An 18,932-nucleotide genomic window follows, 5' to 3' on the forward strand; every position below is an offset into this window, starting at 1 on the left:
AAAGTATCACTTTAACCCCTTAAGGACACATGACACGTCATGATTTCCTTTTATTCCAGAAGTTTGGTCCTTAATGCGGTTAAAGTTGTATTGGTGCCTGGAGTGTCCCTTTAAGACTTGAGTTGTAGTGGACCCCAGGTAAGGTAAACTGTTCTGAAGTATTTTGATTACATCAAATAATGGACACTAACCACTGGAGCTTGCAATAGGTCAGTATTTGGAGTGTTCATTAAAGGTTTACTGTTATATTAAGAGTCATAGCTCTTGGGTAGAAAATAAACTGTTACAAGGTTCTGGTCTTGTATTAGATTAATTTTCTATAGAAACATCTTTAGTAGATACACTAATTATGTAGTTTTATATATTTTTTTCACATTTGCTTTTTGTGCTCTCACCTAGGATTTGGAAGTTTTCCCACAGTATCCTAAAACCTTTTCCTCAGTTATAAAAATATTTCCTTCCAATACTATTCCAGCACAAACACTGCACATCTTCCAAATATCCACAATGCCACTATAGTTGTTATGAGGCTTTGTGTTCCTTTGAAGTAAATTCACACCAACTAGAAGTGCTACTAACCCTACGTTTACTTTATCAAGGACTATGGAGGTCTTGCAACCACAGCCCTGCCATTTTTCCTACAGGATGAAAAATATGAATTTCTCTAAGAAATGTATCCACCAGCCATGTTTTTCTCATCACCTTAAAAAGATCTTCAAATATTGGCTCATTTGGTAAGTGGCTGCAACTTCCAGGATGGTCCAGATCTTTTATACTTTGAGTTACGTCGCCCCATACTTAGTCTATAGCTCTTAGTGTACCAAATCACTTCACAAGAGGGAAATTTGGACCTTGATCCTTGCAATGTTACTCCTTGATGCAACTGCAGAAAACTAAAAACCTGATCCAGTTACTGTAGTTTAGTTAAGAAACCGTACTCCATGCATCTAGAAGAGCAATAAATAGCACTCTGGATGATATTGGAAAGCAATAGCCAGTTATGACCCAAGTCAAAAGGTTACATTGATATTTCTTAAAAAAAAAAAAAAGACCCACTGCAACATACCTAGAGTGTTTTTAACAGACCAGATGTCTTACTACTGCCACTTGGCAGAGGAACTATTACAATCATGAAATGTCACTTTTGTAAAAAGGTGGATGGCATTGATTGGCTGGGTTGGCCTAGTATTCTTGCTCATCAATACCATTAGAGTTTGAAAGAAATCATGAAGACTGACCTGGGCCAGGATGGAGGCTCTCAGTTCAGTGTTTTAGTATATAGTGTCATAAGTTTCTTTCAGACTTCTCACACCCATTTGTTAAAGTTCTTGTGATTCAAAGTGGTCATAGTACTTTGTTTATGTGCAGCATTTCTCAGTGAAATATATACTCCAAGCACAGAAAATTCTTAAAGTCCAGTGTTCGTTCCGAGCATAAAAATACTCTGCTTTTATTCAACTCCTTGCATGCTGGTGACAAGACCAACAGTGACTTCGTGAAAGCCCCCCCATACCAAAGTTCTCCCTCAGCCCAGATTTTCCCAGATAGAGGGAAATCTTTGAAGGAGAATTTGGCCGCAGTGAGGACTTTGCATCGGCATATTAGTTAAACACCGACTGCATGGGGCAGTTTAATAGTAGGATCAAATAACAGACAAAAAGGTGGAGTAGATATTGTCCTTGTACATTTATTAGTGAAGAACCCTCTCAATTCAGCCACAACATTAAAAAAAAAATAAATGATTGCACTACCAGGTCAAGCAAAACTAGCAACTTTCATTTTAAAAAAAGTACAAATCTGTTAAAAATTTCAATCAGTATACACATATATAATACAATATTACTAGTTATGTTAAATGCTACAAACCAATATTATTCCAATGGAATGAAAAAAATAAAAACCAAAAACACACTTGATAGCTTCAAGAACCATTTTCTATATATTAGCATTTTTCTTCAAATACATACATGGGAAATGAGGTAACCAGTAAATGTGCAAGTACCAAAAGCCAAAAATAAAAAGTTTATATATAGAGATATATCTATATATGCATACACATATAGATATACAAGTTCTAACACAGAAGACACCTCCGGGACCCTGAGTAAGGGAAGCCACAACTCTGGGGGCAGGAATGTTAGTGGGAGGGAATAATTGAAAAGTCAGCCCAGTGCGAGTATGGGGTCCGGGAGGTTAGAATGATACAGTAAACAGTTCATTGTATCCCACCATAGGGGTATAGAGCAGAAAATAAGTATGCAGCAGACATCCTAAATCAATGAGTTGTACTTCAATTGATGAGGTGATTAAGTGCTTCCGTTAAGCATACAGCAGCCCTCAAGCTATGATTGCAGGGTTCCTATCACGATTAGTGGAAGAACAAGATGTACTCTAGCAAGTGGAGCAGGGATGAATTTATAACCCCTTGTCTGTTGGAGGCAGCCTTATTTTGTGTAGTAAAAAGGTTTGTCAACATCTGCAGCAGCTAAGTGATTTAACTGACTGGCAGCAGGTGGCCGCCTTTGTCTAGTCGGAGTTTGGTGATAAATTGTATTGATATTGAACTATTTACACAGTAAGACCTTTGGTAATTTGTGTGCTGTATTCCGTTTCTGCTGCAGACAGTGCTGCCTACATCAATCTCCTTTTGTGACAGCTGTTTTAAAAAATAAAATTTTGTTCAGGGAGCAGTGACCATTTTATTAGTTTGAGGGAATGGGGATGATGGCAAAGATACAATCGCGCTCCAGCATGTGGAACATTTAAAAATTCTCTACAGTTTTTGCTGTTTGAGTATGGCTTAAAACCCTGTGCCCTGACTAACTGCTGTGTTACAGAAAAGCAATATTGGGGTGATGAATAAATGAAAGAATGCTCAAGGTAAACAGCATTGAATGTGTTCCATTGGAGACTATCCACCCTAAATCAGATTACAGGGGAAACCTACACACAAAAAAAAAAAAGCCACAACATTGTGAAAGAGGGATATCTTTCCATGCTTGAATGGACACTTCAACACTTCTGACTTCATATAAAATATAGCTGTGCTTCCAGTGCATTATAACGCAACAGACATTGGATGACCAACATGCCCTACACTCTCCAGTGAGAACAGCGAAGTCAGTGGAGTGAGACCTAGACATCGGCTAGCCTCTTTACCATCTATTAAAAGGGGAACTATTGCATCTACACAAAGACTTTTTGTTACGTTGATGTCTTACATCTGACTGAATCCAACACTAGTCCACTGCCCCTATCTGAGGATTAGCAAGCAGAAAATTGTCACACCAAGTCCTATAACTTAAAATGGACACTACCATATATTTAGTAGAGTAACCAGGTGGTCAAATAATCTTGGAGCAATAGATTTGTCAGATTTGATAATTTGAAAGGTCAGTTAAAGTTTCCCTGGTATCTAGGAAACCTTGCCAAATCAATCAGGCAACCTCTTTACCCCCTATAGTTTCTGTTTATAAAATGCCATGGCACTCAACTTTTAAATATTTGAGAGCAGAGTATTTTATTTTTTTAGTGAGGAAAAAGAAAAAAGTGAATGGGATCCTAAACTGGGAATGAAAGAGAGATCTATCTTATTTTTCTAAGAACCACATCGAGTAGTAACATTCAGTTTGCCAACATAAACTATATGAACTTGTCAAGAGTTACCTTTATGAAATCTGACATGCATTGCTCCAAAACCATTTTACATTTAAACTGAATGATAAAGTTAATGTTGGGTCCCTTTAACTACAAGTGCTCCATTGACCGGGAAGATTAGACCATGCGATACCTGCACACTACCAATCTTTATTTTAAAGGAGACCTAGGCATTGGTAGGTGTAAAAAAATAAGTGATTAGATAAACAAATCGTTAAAGCAGGAGCAGTCATATGTAGAGGCATTTTACATTGTTATTATCCTTGGGTGTTGTGGGCCTCACTGTAAATAACATTTGAAAACTTAAACCCAATGCAAACAATCCCTGCCCGAGTGTGACCTTAACAGGCAACAAGACATTCATATATCCCTACAAACAGTTCAGGTGCCTTCTGCTTGGCAAACAAGTGCACAGCAGGAATCAGCTCAGCATGATACATACCCCTATATAATGCTTATCCCATTCCCACCCTCCCCCCTCACGTCACTCCACAGACGGCCAAAGGTTAGCAGATACCATATTCCAAGCTGCTCAGACATGCATATTGTGAAACATAAAGACGTAGTCTTTCTGCCTGACCGTTAAATGCGCACACAGACCGGAAATGGTTGATTGGCTCGTGTGGTTTTCATTGCTGTCCTATCATGCAAATTCAAACTAAACAAGTTGATAAATAAGGCAGCCGCTCACCCAAGTTCCTGTGTGTAGTACACACAGGGACCATTATGGGATAATGCGGATACCAAGTGCATCACGCTCACAGTACATAACTTGGTGTGCTACAGTACCCTGTGCTCACACCAACCTGCAAGTGTGAGAACCTGCTGCCTAACAAAATATATTGCAGAGGCATTACCAGGGCTCTTGATACAGGGATTATACACAACTAATGAGCACAAAGCATGTTAGGAGACAATGACCCATCTTTGGGTCTTAAAACAATTAACTTGACAGTTTGTTCATTAAAAGTGTGAAACTAGGGATAATTTGCAAGGCATAACTGCAACTACATTTTCATACATCACTTTGTAAAAAGGAGAATTTAAAGCACCATTGTTTACTTAATGGGTTGCTCCTAGCAATGCGTTTGTCTAAACCAGTCTCAGTTTAGAGTATGGGCACAGAGAGGAATGAATTAACTGATGGAAATGGGAAGGATACAGTGGCTTCCACTCACATTTGCCACCTGGTAGAGATCGCTGGAGGATACTGTACCTCATGTAAAGAGCACCTGTATTTCATTTGATTTCCTCTCCTAAATTGATAACCCAAACTAAAGTGAATTCATATCTGAATTCAAACACCGAAATATTAAAACCACCAATTGCGGCTCTCCCAAAAGAATTGATGTATATAGATCCAAAGGCTTCTCCTGCATTTCCACAAAAGCTGGAATGGATTGGGAAATCACAAAAAAAAATAAAAAAAAAGACACAAACATGTCTATGCTGAAGGTTGGCTACATAATTAAAAGACAGGGCAATCTAATGCCAAGATTAAAAAAAAAAAAAAGTAATTAGGGAAGGGATTCAAGGTTTAGGAAATGACCTAAGAGACATTAAAATTAAAAGAAATTAAAAAATGTCCCCAATTAGGGCTCCAGTGCAAACATTTAAGAAAATAAAGCAGCGGTGAAATTTCCCTCAACTAAAAGGGCTTGGCAGCAGAAGTTTTAAAAACAGGGTGTCCCTGGTAATGCCTCAAAACCCTTTGGGGCTAGCACTGGCCATAATGACCCAGTCTTTTTCTTGTAAGCCTCAGCTACCCTCGAAAAAAATATAAAGGAAGGGGGCGAAAGAATCCCATCCATTTACATCTCCAACACAGCTGAAATCACTTCCTAAGCCCACTAGTGTGACAACCTGTGGGCATGGTGGGAAGTACAGAGGTGCAGAGGTATTAATATGGAGAACATTGAATGTGACTCGACACCACCTCCAGTTCCAATACTGCTGTGTCCTCGCCGGAAGGACAGGTGCAGATGGAGAGGAAAGCTGAAGCATCCGAGTCAGACAAGGAGGCTGGTTTATTTTGTGTTTATCCCTCTGGGTTTGTGCACCGGCAGGAGGCGAGGGGAAAACGCTCAATCTTCACTCGCCATCTCTGTGAGCTTCAGAGGCATCAGCCCGGCATATGGGACATGTGCGGTTTGACTGCAGAGGGGAAAATAAAAACCAGTTATCTATATTCGTAACTTATAACTGAATATTACATGTTTTTGCACTCCAATTACCAAACATGTGCAGATAATGTATAAATAACCCATACAACATCTGAACAGCTTGTTTAAGTTATACCCTTAAATGCATGTCCAGTTCGGACTGGATTGAGATTCATAGAAAGGTTTATAGGTCAAATAAACAAAATATTGACATGCACATCCTCTATTTACATTTTGGAAAATACTGCTGTACTGTCTAATATCTACAGTTAATCATAATCTTCAAGCAAGACAATTAAATCACTCTTGCTTTTTATTTTTATAGCCTCTTTTGGATTCCACTACCACCTGTACGGTGATGACACCCAAATATATCTCACCTCTCCCCTGCCATCCTGCAACGTGTCACTGCTTGCCTTTCCTCCATCTCTTGACTGGATGTCCTCCTGCTTTCTGAAACTCAATCTCTCTAAAACTGAGCTCCTTGTCTTTCCTCCTCCTAATACTGATCCTCCTCTTTCGCTCTACCTTAAAGTCAGTGTTATCCACATAATATCCATTCTTGCAAGCACGCGGTCTTGGATTCATACTTTACTCTGGCTTCACCTTTGAGCCTCACATCCACTATGTTGCCAAATCCTGTAGATTCCAACTTAACATAGCCCACATCTGCCCCTTACACAAGATGCTACCAAGGAGCTTGTCCATGCTCTTGTAATTTCACGCATTGGATTACTGTAACCCTCTCCTGATTGGTCTTCCCAATAGCCGTATTGCCCCACTACAGTCTGTAATGAATGCTGCCGCCAGACTGATTTTCCTCTCTAGTCTGTCCTCTCACACCTCACCCCTCTGCCAGTCCTTACATTGGCTCTCTGTATCCTATAGAAGTCAATTCAGAGTGCTAACCCATACCTATAAAGCACTGAACAGGTCTAGCCCCTCTTATATCTCTTCATAGATTTATAGGTATGCCCCTCCTCATTCCCTCCACCCATTACCACCTCCTGACCGCACCCGTACGGCCAACTCGCGCTTGCAGGACTTCTTGCGGGTGGCTCCTTTCCTATGGAATAGCCTGCCTACCCCAAATCAGACTCTCCCCTAGTCTTCAATCCTTTAAGAAGTGCCTTAAAACACATCTCTTTAGGAAAGCTTATGGTCTCCTAGAGTAACCTCTACCTCACATACCTGTCTCTTGCTCTCTCTCCTATAGGGCAGCACTTTATTCTCCGCTTCACTCTGACCCTATTTGATTAAAATTTCCTGTTCTAATGTGTCTTAAACCCCACCTCCTATAGACTGTAAGCTTGTTTGAGCAGGGTCCTCTTAAACCTATTGTTCATGTAAGTTTTCTTGTAATTGTCCTATTTATAGTTACATCCCCTCATAATATTTTAAAGTGCTACGGAATCTATTGGCGCTATATAAATTGCAATAATAATGCAGATGTTGTGGGCAGCTGTAAAAGATGCATTTGAAACAAATGCTGCAAAGAGCCATTTAGAATTGTTACAAATTAGTTGATTCCTGTATAGTAGAGGATAAAATTGGTTAGCCTTAAAGGACCACTATAGTGCCAGGAAAACACTATAGGGTCTTTAGGTCCCCCCACCCTCAGGGTCCCAATCCCGCTGGGCTGAAGGAGTAAAACACATTCCTTTCTCCAGTGCCAGGCTCTCTCCGGCTGGGGAACTCTCCTCCCTCTGCCGACGTCCAGCTTTCCTATGGACGGTCCAGCGTCTTATCACGGTTTTTCAAAGTGAGAAGCGCAAAACGCCGCTAGCGGCTGTCAGTGAGACAGCCACTAGAGGCTGGTTTAACCCTAGTGTAAACAGTTTCTCTGAAACTGCTATGTTTTTAGCTGCAGAGTTAAAACTAGAGTGACCTGGCACCCAGACCACTTCATTGAGCTGAAGTGGTCTGGGTGCCTATAGTGGTCCTTTAAACTGGTAAATTGAATACCTTATGATTTAAGGCAGCATAACCAAATAGACTGTTTCCAACAGTTCTGCATAAATCCAAATAAATGAATCACCTTTGAAACAACCAAACTCATGTTACAGTGCACCATTTTCATAAAGTAAAGAAAAAAAAAATATCTGCATGTCACAAAATACCACCTGGCTGGTGCAGTCATTTCCCTGTCTTGCCTAATCCACTTAGATGCATGCCCAGTTTTACACCAATCAGAATGCATTTTATTGCAGCTTTTTGCAGTGCCTTCAACATACTAGACATATTTAAAGGTTTCCATAAGGAAAATATGGTTCCAAGTCCAGTCAACAAGGAAAAAAAACAAAAACACACTTACCTTAAGCCACTTATCAACACACTTTGCATGGAACTCATGATTACAGGGTAAAACTCTAAGGAGTTGTCGGCTCTCAAAGTCACTGAAGCATACCACGCAGCTGCAGAGATAAAGATTCATAAATACGGCTACTGAAACAGCCAAGACACAGAAACTCCTGCCACATTTAGCAAAGGAAAACCAAGTGTAGAAGTTATTATCTATAATATAAATAATTCCTTCATAAAATACATGAATACTTCGAATTAAATCTCTCAATGCGTTTAGAACTATTTGTTTACTGAAGGAAACGTTCTTTCCAGCTGAGCATGACAAAAACACTAGCTCCTAGTATTATTAGCATCCCACTAAAATGCCATTCCAAGACTGAATAAAAGTATGTTTCCATGAAGTATGGCGACTCACAGTGTCTGCTCAGATTGGTGGCTCTCTGGGTTGAAGCGATAAGAAGGAAGCTGCTCAATGTGGGCTTTAGTGAGTCCCCGTGGTTTTGCTTCTCCCAGTCGCTCTGCTAAATTCAGCAATGCCTGCATAGAAATGTTATATTACAAATGGAAAAGAGCTACACCATTGCAAACTTAATCTATAACCTCTGCACCATACCTCGTAGTTTTCCATTTCCACATCATCCACATCCAAATCTAGGCTTATGGCTGGGCCAACAGAGGTGGGAGACACAGGAAGCATAGAACTGTGAAGAGAGTAAATACATTTTAAAGATGCCTATATCAACGCTAGAGTGACCTTAAAGAAGCATTTCACAACCATAGAGCATCCCTTTAAAATCCCCATTTATAAAAAGTGCCAGTTTCATTGTGAAATTAGCACTTATATTTCATAATACAAACCCCTCCCCAACTGTCCAAACAGCTGGGGAGATTCATTGCCTATTTCGGTTAGCTTCACTGAGTATCGAAGTAGTAGGCACTTTCTAATTTAGCGTGCCTGCCTTCCAACATTTGCAGCAAATAATTGGTCAGGAGCGCAATTGTCAGGTGACTGATAGGAGGGAGAAGGATTTTCCTCCTGCCAGTCTGTTCTTGTAGCATTTATCCCCACTGAGTGTCTCAGTCCCCCCCTCCTGTTTCAGCAGAACTTGTAATTTGGTGGAGCCACAGGTAGAGTATCTTCAATTTCCTGTACCCAGACTGACAGGAAGTGCTCACTGAGTACTTCCCGTCAGTCCAGTTAGAGGAAACTGAAGATCCTCCACCTGCAGGTCTGCAGATTGGCCATACTACAAGATCAGCAGGCACAGGAGGAGGGGACTGATTCCCTGAAAGACTAGAAACAGAGGCTTCTCTGTTATCTGTGAAGTGACTGCTTTAGACTATCCCAATGAATACATAAAAATATACATGTAGTCATTGGGATTTATCTACTAAACTGAGAGCTAGGGCAGACGAGAATATATATTTGAAATAACAGCAACTATATTAATAAACATTTCGCCAATATGATGGGGTACAACTTATGGAAACTGCTGCGAAGAGGTATGCAAGTGAAATAAGGTTGGGCACCACTGCCTCAGATGCAAAATTCACTTTGCTGTGCTTCCAGTTCAGCCACTTTGGTTTCTTGAGTAATGTCAGATTTGGAGGCTTTCCCACTTCAGCCATTTAGTTCTCAAATTTGAAATTCACTTTAAAGGACCACTATACGCATCCAGACCATTTAAGCTCAATGAAGTAGTCTGGGTGCTGTCCCCCCCTATTTTTAATCCTGCAGCTGAAAATAGTTTCAGAGAAATCTCCGACAGCCACTAGAGGCCACCGTTGCAATTTACACAGAGTAAATCGCACTCAGACGCTGGACACCCTTCGCTGAGTCCAGCATCAAAAAAGATCCCCATAGGAAAGCTTTGAGTAATGCTTTCCTATGGGCAGGTTTGTGTGTGTGCGCCCCTGGCTGCGCATGCAGCTCCACTCGGGAGCTGACGTCGATGGAGGAGAGGTCACCATCGCCGAGAGAGCCCGGGGCTGAACTAAGGTACACAAATAAATGGTTAATTAACCATATAATTGCCACGGAACAGGGCCCTAGTCATGAAAATTTTGACTAGGGGGCTCTATAGCGTTAGGAATACATATTTTTATTCCCAACGCTATAGTGTTCCTTTAAACTCCTGACAATTCCCACTTTAGTAAATAAACATTTAACTGAATAATGGAAGGTGAAAGGGATGCAAGAACAGTACAGAGGAAATAAAGGTCAGGCTATAACAGGCATGAAATATGTAACTCACAGGAAGTAGGGCAGAAAACTTGGGTAATATGAAGGAGGCAGCGGGGGAGGTGGCAGTGGCTGCTGAAGACGATATCGCTGGGCATTCAGTCGCCGTGGCATCAGATGGGCATATGGCTGCAAGAAAGAAGGAAATTAGTAAAATAAAAATACAGAATCTTTTTCCTTTAGGCCATAGGAAAGGGGAGAAATTGGTAGCTCCATTCACTCATTCTCGATTGCTCAGCTCAGTGTTAAGGTGTAGATTTCTTATTTATATAGCTTCAATTTTTTTTTTTTTTTTAAACAAACATTTTACAGCATAAGTTATAACGCATAATTGTTCAATGCTACAGTTTCTCAGAAGCGTTTGACTTACCACTGGAAAGGAAAGCTCCTGGTGCAGTGCATCATGGGAGAGGTAATGCATGGGCATTGAGTGGGACAGTGCAGGCACAGGGTGGGAGTGGTGGAATGGGAAGTTGCCCATGTGATGTTGGTCCCCTCGAAGATCTAACTCATTGTCTATCCTCTGCAGTGGCTATAGTAACAAGAAAAGTGGAAGAGCAAATGTTAGAAAGGACACTCAAAGACTATTTTTTGAGGCAAGTGTTTGCCTTCATCAAACCTATTGCTTTACATATATTGGAAAGGATAATGCTGGAAACAATCTGGTGCCTTTTTGCCATGCAGGTTCGTCACCATATGTACACTTTTCAAACAAGCCAATCTTAAAGATGCAAGTATCTGAATTGTAGGAAACCAATCAATCATTCACAAATATGACAATTAGTGGTTGTTTTGAAAAATATAAATATTTAAACAAGTAATTTTGTCCATTCAATAAAGGAAGCAAAGCCACAAAAAACAAAACTCCCAAAAAAGTAAATAAATCATGCTCTGTTCAAATTTGAGAATTTGCATTTTCTACAAGGAGGCTAAAACAAAAATCAGACAGTAGATCTAAACAAGCATCAATTCATAAGGTTTAAGTGCCAGCTTTTAGAACCAAGTACTGGAGATCATTCAATACATCCAGACATTTGGCAGGTCGACAAATCTAAAGATTGTAAAGTTAGATGGAATGACAAAAAGGATATGTACTGCCTAATTTGGCAGGAATAAAGCTTACATTTGGAAGTCTAGTCAGATGTTTTACCAATGCCGGTACTCTCAATTCACATTAAAGAGTGAAAATGTCCATATATACTTACCATTCTCTGCGGCTGCACGGTAACAAATGGCGCTAGAGAAGCCAGAGGAGGTGGCTGCTGCGGAGCCATTGGTGGGTGCGGGTGTAAGATGTAATGCTCCCCCGAGAGTAGAGGGGGAAATGGCTGGTACGTAACAGGAAGCTGCTGCATGGTGCACCCCGGAATCAACTGTAACGGAAAAAGGATTTTATAGCACTTTGTGAAAGGGGCAGCAATATGCAACAAAAGAAACATGCAGTATTTATTCAAACATTATTAAGCAGACAAATTGGCCAGACACTGACACAGTTGAGTAAATTCATCAACCCAGAAAAAGAGAAAGGGAGTGTAAAATATTTTTTTTAGGAACATTAAGAAAAAATAGTCAAGTTAAAAAAAACTCCATCTACACAAGTTGAAAGTTTGTAATGCACTTCTTATCTTAAAATATGAAACCAGAAACATCCCAGCTTCAATCAAGATACATTTTGCCCTTATACAAGAGATCATTTACAAGGAGGGGGTTTGATCTTTGTACACTCGCATTCGTAAGCCCATACTGTGTGTAAGCAATTTCTAATACTCTAGCATGCTGTGCACCCCAGATCTGTGCAGGTCCCTTACGTTTGTCTGGAAAATGGCTGCTTTGCCCAGCACAGATCTCCGAGACTTCCCACTCCCTTGACATTTAGTCTCCAAAGGGTAAGTGGTCAGCTTTACTCTGATCAGTCACTGAGCCAACCCAGCTATAGCTCAGACACAAACTGCTTCCTCTTTGGGGGACAAATATAACCCCCACTGATCCAAATGGGAGGCAGGAGACCAGATGCTTGTATCAACTAAATAAAGGCTCAGACAGGAGACGAAACATTGTCTCCACTTCCTTGTTTCAAATTAAAAAAAAAAAAAACAAAACAACTGCCTTTTAGAAGAAACCTCAGGTGTGCCTGGATATTTTTCTTCCATTTGGATCACAACTAAAAGCAGTGTGTCCAAGCCACAGGTTCGGTAGCAACTCTGGACTAAGGAGCAGACAAGCCCAAACAGCATCAAACTTCGGAATCCGCTTCCACCTGTCAGTGAGTGTATACATATATACTAGTATACTTTAGTTTGTGTTTGCAGTCCTTGTGTAAAAAAGAGCTCCTCAGGAATTATTAAATTTAAGCAGAAAATCTACTAACTGCAGACTTCCAACATGGCAGTCAGGCAGGCTCTGCCCACCTGTGTATGTAAGTTATAATTAGTCTAAGGAAGGGGGTAAGCAAACTTTGGCACTCCAGAGGTGTTGGCAAAGGATTAGGTGAGATTTAGTTTACACCTAGAGTGCTGAATGATGCCACCTACCCCTTGTCCAATGAAGCAGGAATCAGAACCAGACATTCTAGTTACAATGCAAGGGTTAAAAACCTAAACTTAATTAAGCTCAAAAGAAGGCTACACACCAAGGCTTTGCCGAGAAAAGTACCCTTTACAGAGACTACATGAATAGTCTCATTTCACACAAGCTATTGGTTAGACTACTGCTCATACCTGGAGACCAATTATCAGTTCACCAAAATCTAGACCCATAGGCTTTTATATTACTATGTCCAATTCACCCCTTGCTGTACATCGAAATCTCCCCAGTCAGGGTACCTCTTGCACGCCAATTTAGTGGCTTCCCAAGCCAACCAGTACAAGTCTAGGAAGTCGGAATCGTTAACTCTTTACAGTTCAGCATTTACCCACAAACCAAACTCCAACCACAGCTTCTGTGTCACATTTATGTAGTGCATATGGTTAATACAATTTATATACATGTGCAGAGCAGTAAAATACGCTGTCAAATTAAATATAGGAAGTTCATTAGCATAAGGTCATCTGAAAGACCAGGAGGCCCCATACAAGTGAAGTGTTTTGTGATCACCAAAACATGGCCACTAACTAGTGTTATTGTGGGAATTATGAGAACTTGAAAACCAAACTTATTTGTTGCGGAGAAAAAAAAAAAAGCACTATTTTAACCCCATAAGGACCAAACTTCTGGAATAAAATGGAATCATGACGTGTCACACACGTCATGTGTCCTTAAGGGGTTAAAAACCCACACACAAAACCAAAAGAACCCTTCTAACCAAAGAAATTCAGGTTTCCCTTTATGACATTTATAAAAAGATAGGAAGATAAAAAGCAACATCAGGCTGAAAACATTTGTTGCCATGGTAAATAGATGTTACTTTACCACATTGTACATTAAGCCCTTTCAGATCCCACTCACCGGAGGAGGCAGGCAGCAGAGAGGGTAGTGCTGCCCACTGAACATGACTGAACATGCTGGCAGTTGCTGGGTACTACACCCTGGGATGTGCTGCCCGGTGTGCAATGGGAAGCCTTGGGTGGTTACTGTTGTAACAGTATAGGATAGAGGGACAGGTCCCTGGTGCACCTAACAAATAGAGAAAGGGGGAAACAACTCCGGTTACAGTTTTATTTTGTGACATAATGCAAGACAAACTTTCAAGTCAAATGATTTAACAGTAATGACCTCAAACCTAAAAAAAAAAAAAAATATCTTGCCTGACTTTTTAAAATGTGTGTGAACCAAGTTGTGAAAGTTATACTTCAAATAAATAAAGTCCCTGCCAGTGCCTTCTCCTTTCAGATTAAAACACTGCACAGTTACGAGTTATGGGCACTTGTGTGCGAGAGCTAGTTGCAACCATGGCACACATGACCTAGGCAGCCCAGAATTGCCCAATGTCAATTATGTGCATATTTTAAGTCTGTCAGCAATGCAATGTACACAGGAGACAGATGTATCTGTCTAGATTTGGGGAAAAAACACCCCACTAATTTCCTGATTAAATGGCAGCATTTAATTATGCGTTACAGCCTCCCTTTACAGCAAAAAAATCTACCTGAAACTAGAATAATTAGACCTGTCCCCCTCCATCAGGCACTCCTTTTCCACTGTCCTTCATAGCAGTTTGGAAGGAATCTTATTTAGCAGGCCTAGATTTTTTATTTTAATCTTACCATGCCAATCTTTTGCAAGCCCAGCCTCTAATCCCTGAAGATCCAGCAGACTGCACATATGCAAGTTGCTGGTGGTCTGATCCAATGCTCTCCCTGAGGGAATGACGGCAGTCCACTGAATAGATGAGGCCAGGCCACCCTGTAAACAGCACTTGCATAAGGAGACTACCTGGGTGTGCCCCTTATGTGTACCCATGTCCCACACTGACCATGACAAATGGCATATAGGGTGCAATGCAAACCTATAGTTTAAGCAGTCAGTTCAATTTATTTGTTCTGCTTAGGTTGTTTCTCTATCAGGTAAATACAGTACCTGTTATATTTGTACAGCATTTAATTTTAGACTGTATATGTAATCGCTCCGTGGACTCTTCCTGGAGGTTATATCCAGCATTTTGCCATTTGATGTATATGGGACCTTATGTTTGGCAACTCCTTTAATGTATGCCAGAGATGGCAAGCGCTTTGTTCTTAAGAGGTTAAAGACTTGAATTTCCCTGGGTCTCACTTGTTGTAAGTTTGTCAGGAGGAACATTATAACTTAATTACTGCAATAAAGTTGACACTCATATTCTGCATGCAATATTAATATTGGGTATTGCAGGTATTTTAAATTGCCAATGGAAGTTTTCTTCAGTTCTCAGCCTTCTACGAGGTTTAATCTGTAATGCAATATTTCACTGGATACCAAAACAATAAGAGAAATAACTAAAGACGAAGGCTCACTACTTCAGGCATATTCTGAAGTCCAAAGGGAATCTTGTGCATCCTGCTATCTTGACTTTCCAGCTAACATGTGGGTTTAGACTAAAGTCATCTTGTAGAATATAAAATTGTAGCTAGTTTGTGACAAGCATTTGGATGACTTTTTACATGTATCTGTACCTAGATCAGTTTAAGTGATGTTCATTCTTGACATTGCTTGGACTGGTGTTAATATTTTTGCAGATAAAACAAGCTGCACAAGGGTCTATCACCATAGGCTTTGCCTTAAGTCCTTAATCACTATCTGAAGATAAGGCCAGAGTATGAACGTGTAATATTTACAGCAATTCTGCTTATTTAGGCATCTTGCAACCATATATTCTATGCCACCATTTACCACCTTTTCATTGGTGTCCTGCCTATTACCTACTTACATTGATCAAAAATCTCTAATCATTAAATTTCAATATTTGACATAATTTGCACTATACAGTATGTTAATGTTTGAATGCATGTCCTGATGTTGTTGGACTTTACTTCCTACTTAAAATTAGTTGCCACAATTTCTAGGTTTCATTCAGATATTCTTTCACTACTATCTGAATGATATGCTACTTTGCTTTCATTAAGGTTTACGATTTGTGTTCTGTTTCCGTCTGCATAGTTCATTAAAAAAAAATAAAAAAAAAAAAAATAAATAAAAAAATGCAGGTAATCATATAAGCTGGGAAACACACAAGAGTGAGAGACTGGCTAGCCATGTTGATTGTGGATGGGAGGATCTATGCCTATATCTGTAAGGTAGCAGAGTATCAAGAGCCTGACATGATGTAATATCCTGAAAGGTACCAAAACCAAAAGTGACCCAGCTTTCTATATATTTATGTTCTCACAAAAAAAAAATAAGTGTTTTGTTGCGATAACTTGTAGTTTGAATAACTTTAATTGGACGCTCATTTGCACCTTTCTGCATTAGAGTATCATGGATAACCTGCCATTGCAATTGGGTTTAAAGTGTGAAGATAAAGGGGATCATAGTACACCCCAAAAATTGCACTGCATTTCCTTTGATTTTCTGTACATCTTAAGTAGCAAAAGCTGCGGTTCTTATCTGCAGTATTCAAGCCCTCCCCTTCTTCCCCAGCCCAAACTTTGTGTCTGTTCAGACTTCCCAATGTAGCTCAGTGACAAGTCATCTTTGCAAGGCAGGTGCTCTGGGCAATTGAACGTATCTTGAGCTTAGCACCACTGAGGGGTAAGACAAATACTAGACCAAGCTGCATACAATTCATGGAGTACAAAATTTAAATAATCCTGCAATATTATGGTCCAATACCAAGCTGAAGCATTCATAATGTTCTAACCACGTTTAGAGAATACGCAAGTTACCTGTTCGTGGAGGTCAACCATGAATGGTGTTTGTTGGGTGGAGTGTGTAGCGGGATGAAGCATTCGTGGTGGAGCACTGTTGAGGGCAAAGACTCTACGATCATCTACAGGAAAGAAGGCTGGCCGCACAAAACCATCATCCTGTCCAAAGACACTCTGAGGTCTGTCCCTGCGTCCCCACTGGTGCCTTACTGGAGGACTAAGGGGTAAATCGAGGAGAGAGTAGGGAAATAAAAAAAGAAAACAGAAAGAAGAGAATGAGGGAAAGAGACATTGAGAAACTCATCAGAAAATGGCTTGATTGAGACAGATGCAACAAATACCAAATTGGTTTATCATTATTTGTCTGAATGTAGAAGTGTGAGATGAGGCAGCCAACCTCTAAGGTGCACTATTTTAGAAAGTGGTACCTTTTCTAGAGCCCCGCAGCTCCTACCTTCGTCTGAGTTGTGCAGGGGTGCTGCAGGGCCCCAAGAACCTCCGCTGGTTAATGGGGGCTGAGGGAGGCCACCTATTCACTGCCAGCTCCCATGGTCGCATTTGTGACGTCGGGAAGGTGGAGTGGCGAGAGGGGCTTCCACAACACGCCGTATCTTCACACCTGTCGTCTGCGCTCTGCCAAAAAGCAGATTACCCATGAAACCTACACTTAGGCATCACTGGCAAGATAATGTCCAATATTCTGGTAACATTACAGACTAGTATATAAAACAAATAAGGGCAAAATTAATCAATTTAACTTTGATCACGTCCTCAATATTTGATAACTGTCAAAGCACATACACCAAAACAAACCCCTCAAAACAAATATATATTAGAACTTGAAAGGTCACTAACATACCCAAAAATACTTGCCCCCAAATAAATATAAAAAAAACACAAGACACACAAGCCACCCCCACATACAAAACAAGTCAGTATATATAAAAAGGTAGTAAGCAGAGGTTTCCAGACATATGTAATTCTGTTGCAACCACCTTTGTAGAGGCAGTTGTATTTAAGGCAACACTTCATCTATACATTGGCCACCACATATCTTTGTAAATCAGGCATGGGGAAAAGTCTTAAAGAAAACCCAAATCCACTTCATGAGTGCTTGCAAGGTGCCACAGCATTTGCTTTAGTTAAGGAGTCAATAGGAAGTTTCCATTACATTTTGGAAATGCTGGCAGAAGCAGACCTGGAATTTATTCATATGTAATTGACGCATTAGAATGATTTTTACATCCATGACTGGATGAACTGTTAGAGTAGATTTGATAAACAAGTACTCTTTAATTGAAAATACTTTGTTCCCCATTTGGGCCCACTATTCTGAAAGATTTCTGTTGAGAGATTCAATGTCATATCAAGTACTTAGACTCAAGAGTGGATCAGTTATTTTTAATCGTAGAACCCATTTGGCAATAGTGAGGAAGTTTATATAATTTAGCATCTTTAAGGCCTCAATATTATAGAAGACTTCAAAATTATATCAATGGCTAATGGGGAGTAGATGTTTTAAGCCTGTTTATAACTATACATTTATATAGCATGTTAATACATATGAATTGACTTGTGCCCACATTAAATGCACAAAATGTTACAAGGTTTTTTTTGCTTTTATACAGGATGATTTTTACAGAAGTGTGGTGAGAATGCTTTAGAATTTAGATGACAACATGGTGTGATTATCTGCATTCTAGGAGAGTTATGGAAGATTTTTTTTTCTCCTCTTAATATGGGTAGAAGCTGTATAGCTGTATCAGGGCTCAACATTGCAAGTCTACTTTTCAGCCTTGCAGTGGTGAGTAACTTTTAGGCCTTAAAAGGCTATGGCACATTAGCAGGGGTAAGCTTCTATTTGCCCAGACAGATTTTTGAGCCATGGCAATATATGCATTTCAGCAAAAGCTTTAAATTTGGGAATTTTTCAAGGCGAAAAAAAAAGGTTCTATTCTAAAAAATGGTCTAAAGTACTAAAAGTGTGAAATCCAGCAAGCACAGTCTATTGAAAAAGTCTTTGTATTTTACTTTTTAGGACAGAATACTTTGATTTATGCACAAGCATTGGGGTTTTACCATCTCAATCTTTACCTCTATGCAGCTGGTATAGCCTGTGGAGTGTGGGGAGAATGTTTAACACAACCTTCCACATACTGGTACTCTGCCCTTGCCCCAGTCAAGTCACTCACCACCCCTCTTGGTCACACACCAATCCCTCACATTACCACAGTCACCCCCTGAAGATGGTGAGTCATCCAGTCACCTCTCAGATAGCCTCATCATAAA

At 40.1% G+C, this 18,932-nt stretch overlaps 1 protein-coding gene across 8 annotated transcripts in view; it reads right to left on the reverse strand.

Moving 5' to 3' along the window:
• Nucleotides 1–1,662: 1,662 nt before the first annotated feature.
• RNF44 (ring finger protein 44) overlaps nucleotides 1,663–18,932 on the reverse strand; it is a 43,774-nt gene continuing 26,504 nt past the window's right edge. For 4 of the 8 annotated variants that reach the window (XM_063447274.1, XM_063447271.1, XM_063447275.1 and 1 more), the window contains exons 2-11: nucleotides 17,098–17,276; nucleotides 16,662–16,860; nucleotides 13,810–13,977; nucleotides 11,571–11,738; nucleotides 10,736–10,897; nucleotides 10,379–10,494; nucleotides 8,737–8,824; nucleotides 8,539–8,660; nucleotides 8,134–8,233; nucleotides 1,663–5,811 (exon numbers count right to left, since the gene is read on the reverse strand). In XM_063447274.1, the coding sequence (XP_063303344.1) occupies nucleotides 5,749–5,811; nucleotides 8,134–8,233; nucleotides 8,539–8,660; nucleotides 8,737–8,824; nucleotides 10,379–10,494; nucleotides 10,736–10,897; nucleotides 11,571–11,738; nucleotides 13,810–13,977; nucleotides 16,662–16,860; nucleotides 17,098–17,201 (1,290 nt within the window). In that variant the 5' untranslated portion in view covers nucleotides 17,202–17,276 and the 3' untranslated portion in view covers nucleotides 1,663–5,748. Of the gene's footprint in view, nucleotides 5,812–8,133; nucleotides 8,234–8,538; nucleotides 8,661–8,736; nucleotides 8,825–10,378; nucleotides 10,495–10,735; nucleotides 10,898–11,570; nucleotides 11,739–13,809; nucleotides 13,978–16,661; nucleotides 16,861–17,071; nucleotides 17,277–18,932 lie in introns of those variants that run through there. The other 4 variants (XM_063447279.1, XM_063447277.1, XM_063447278.1 and 1 more) reach the window with 2 other exon arrangements.

Source organism: Pelobates fuscus, chromosome 3 (assembly GCF_036172605.1).
Source record: "Pelobates fuscus isolate aPelFus1 chromosome 3, aPelFus1.pri, whole genome shotgun sequence".
Taxonomy (NCBI): domain Eukaryota; kingdom Metazoa; phylum Chordata; class Amphibia; order Anura; family Pelobatidae; genus Pelobates; species Pelobates fuscus.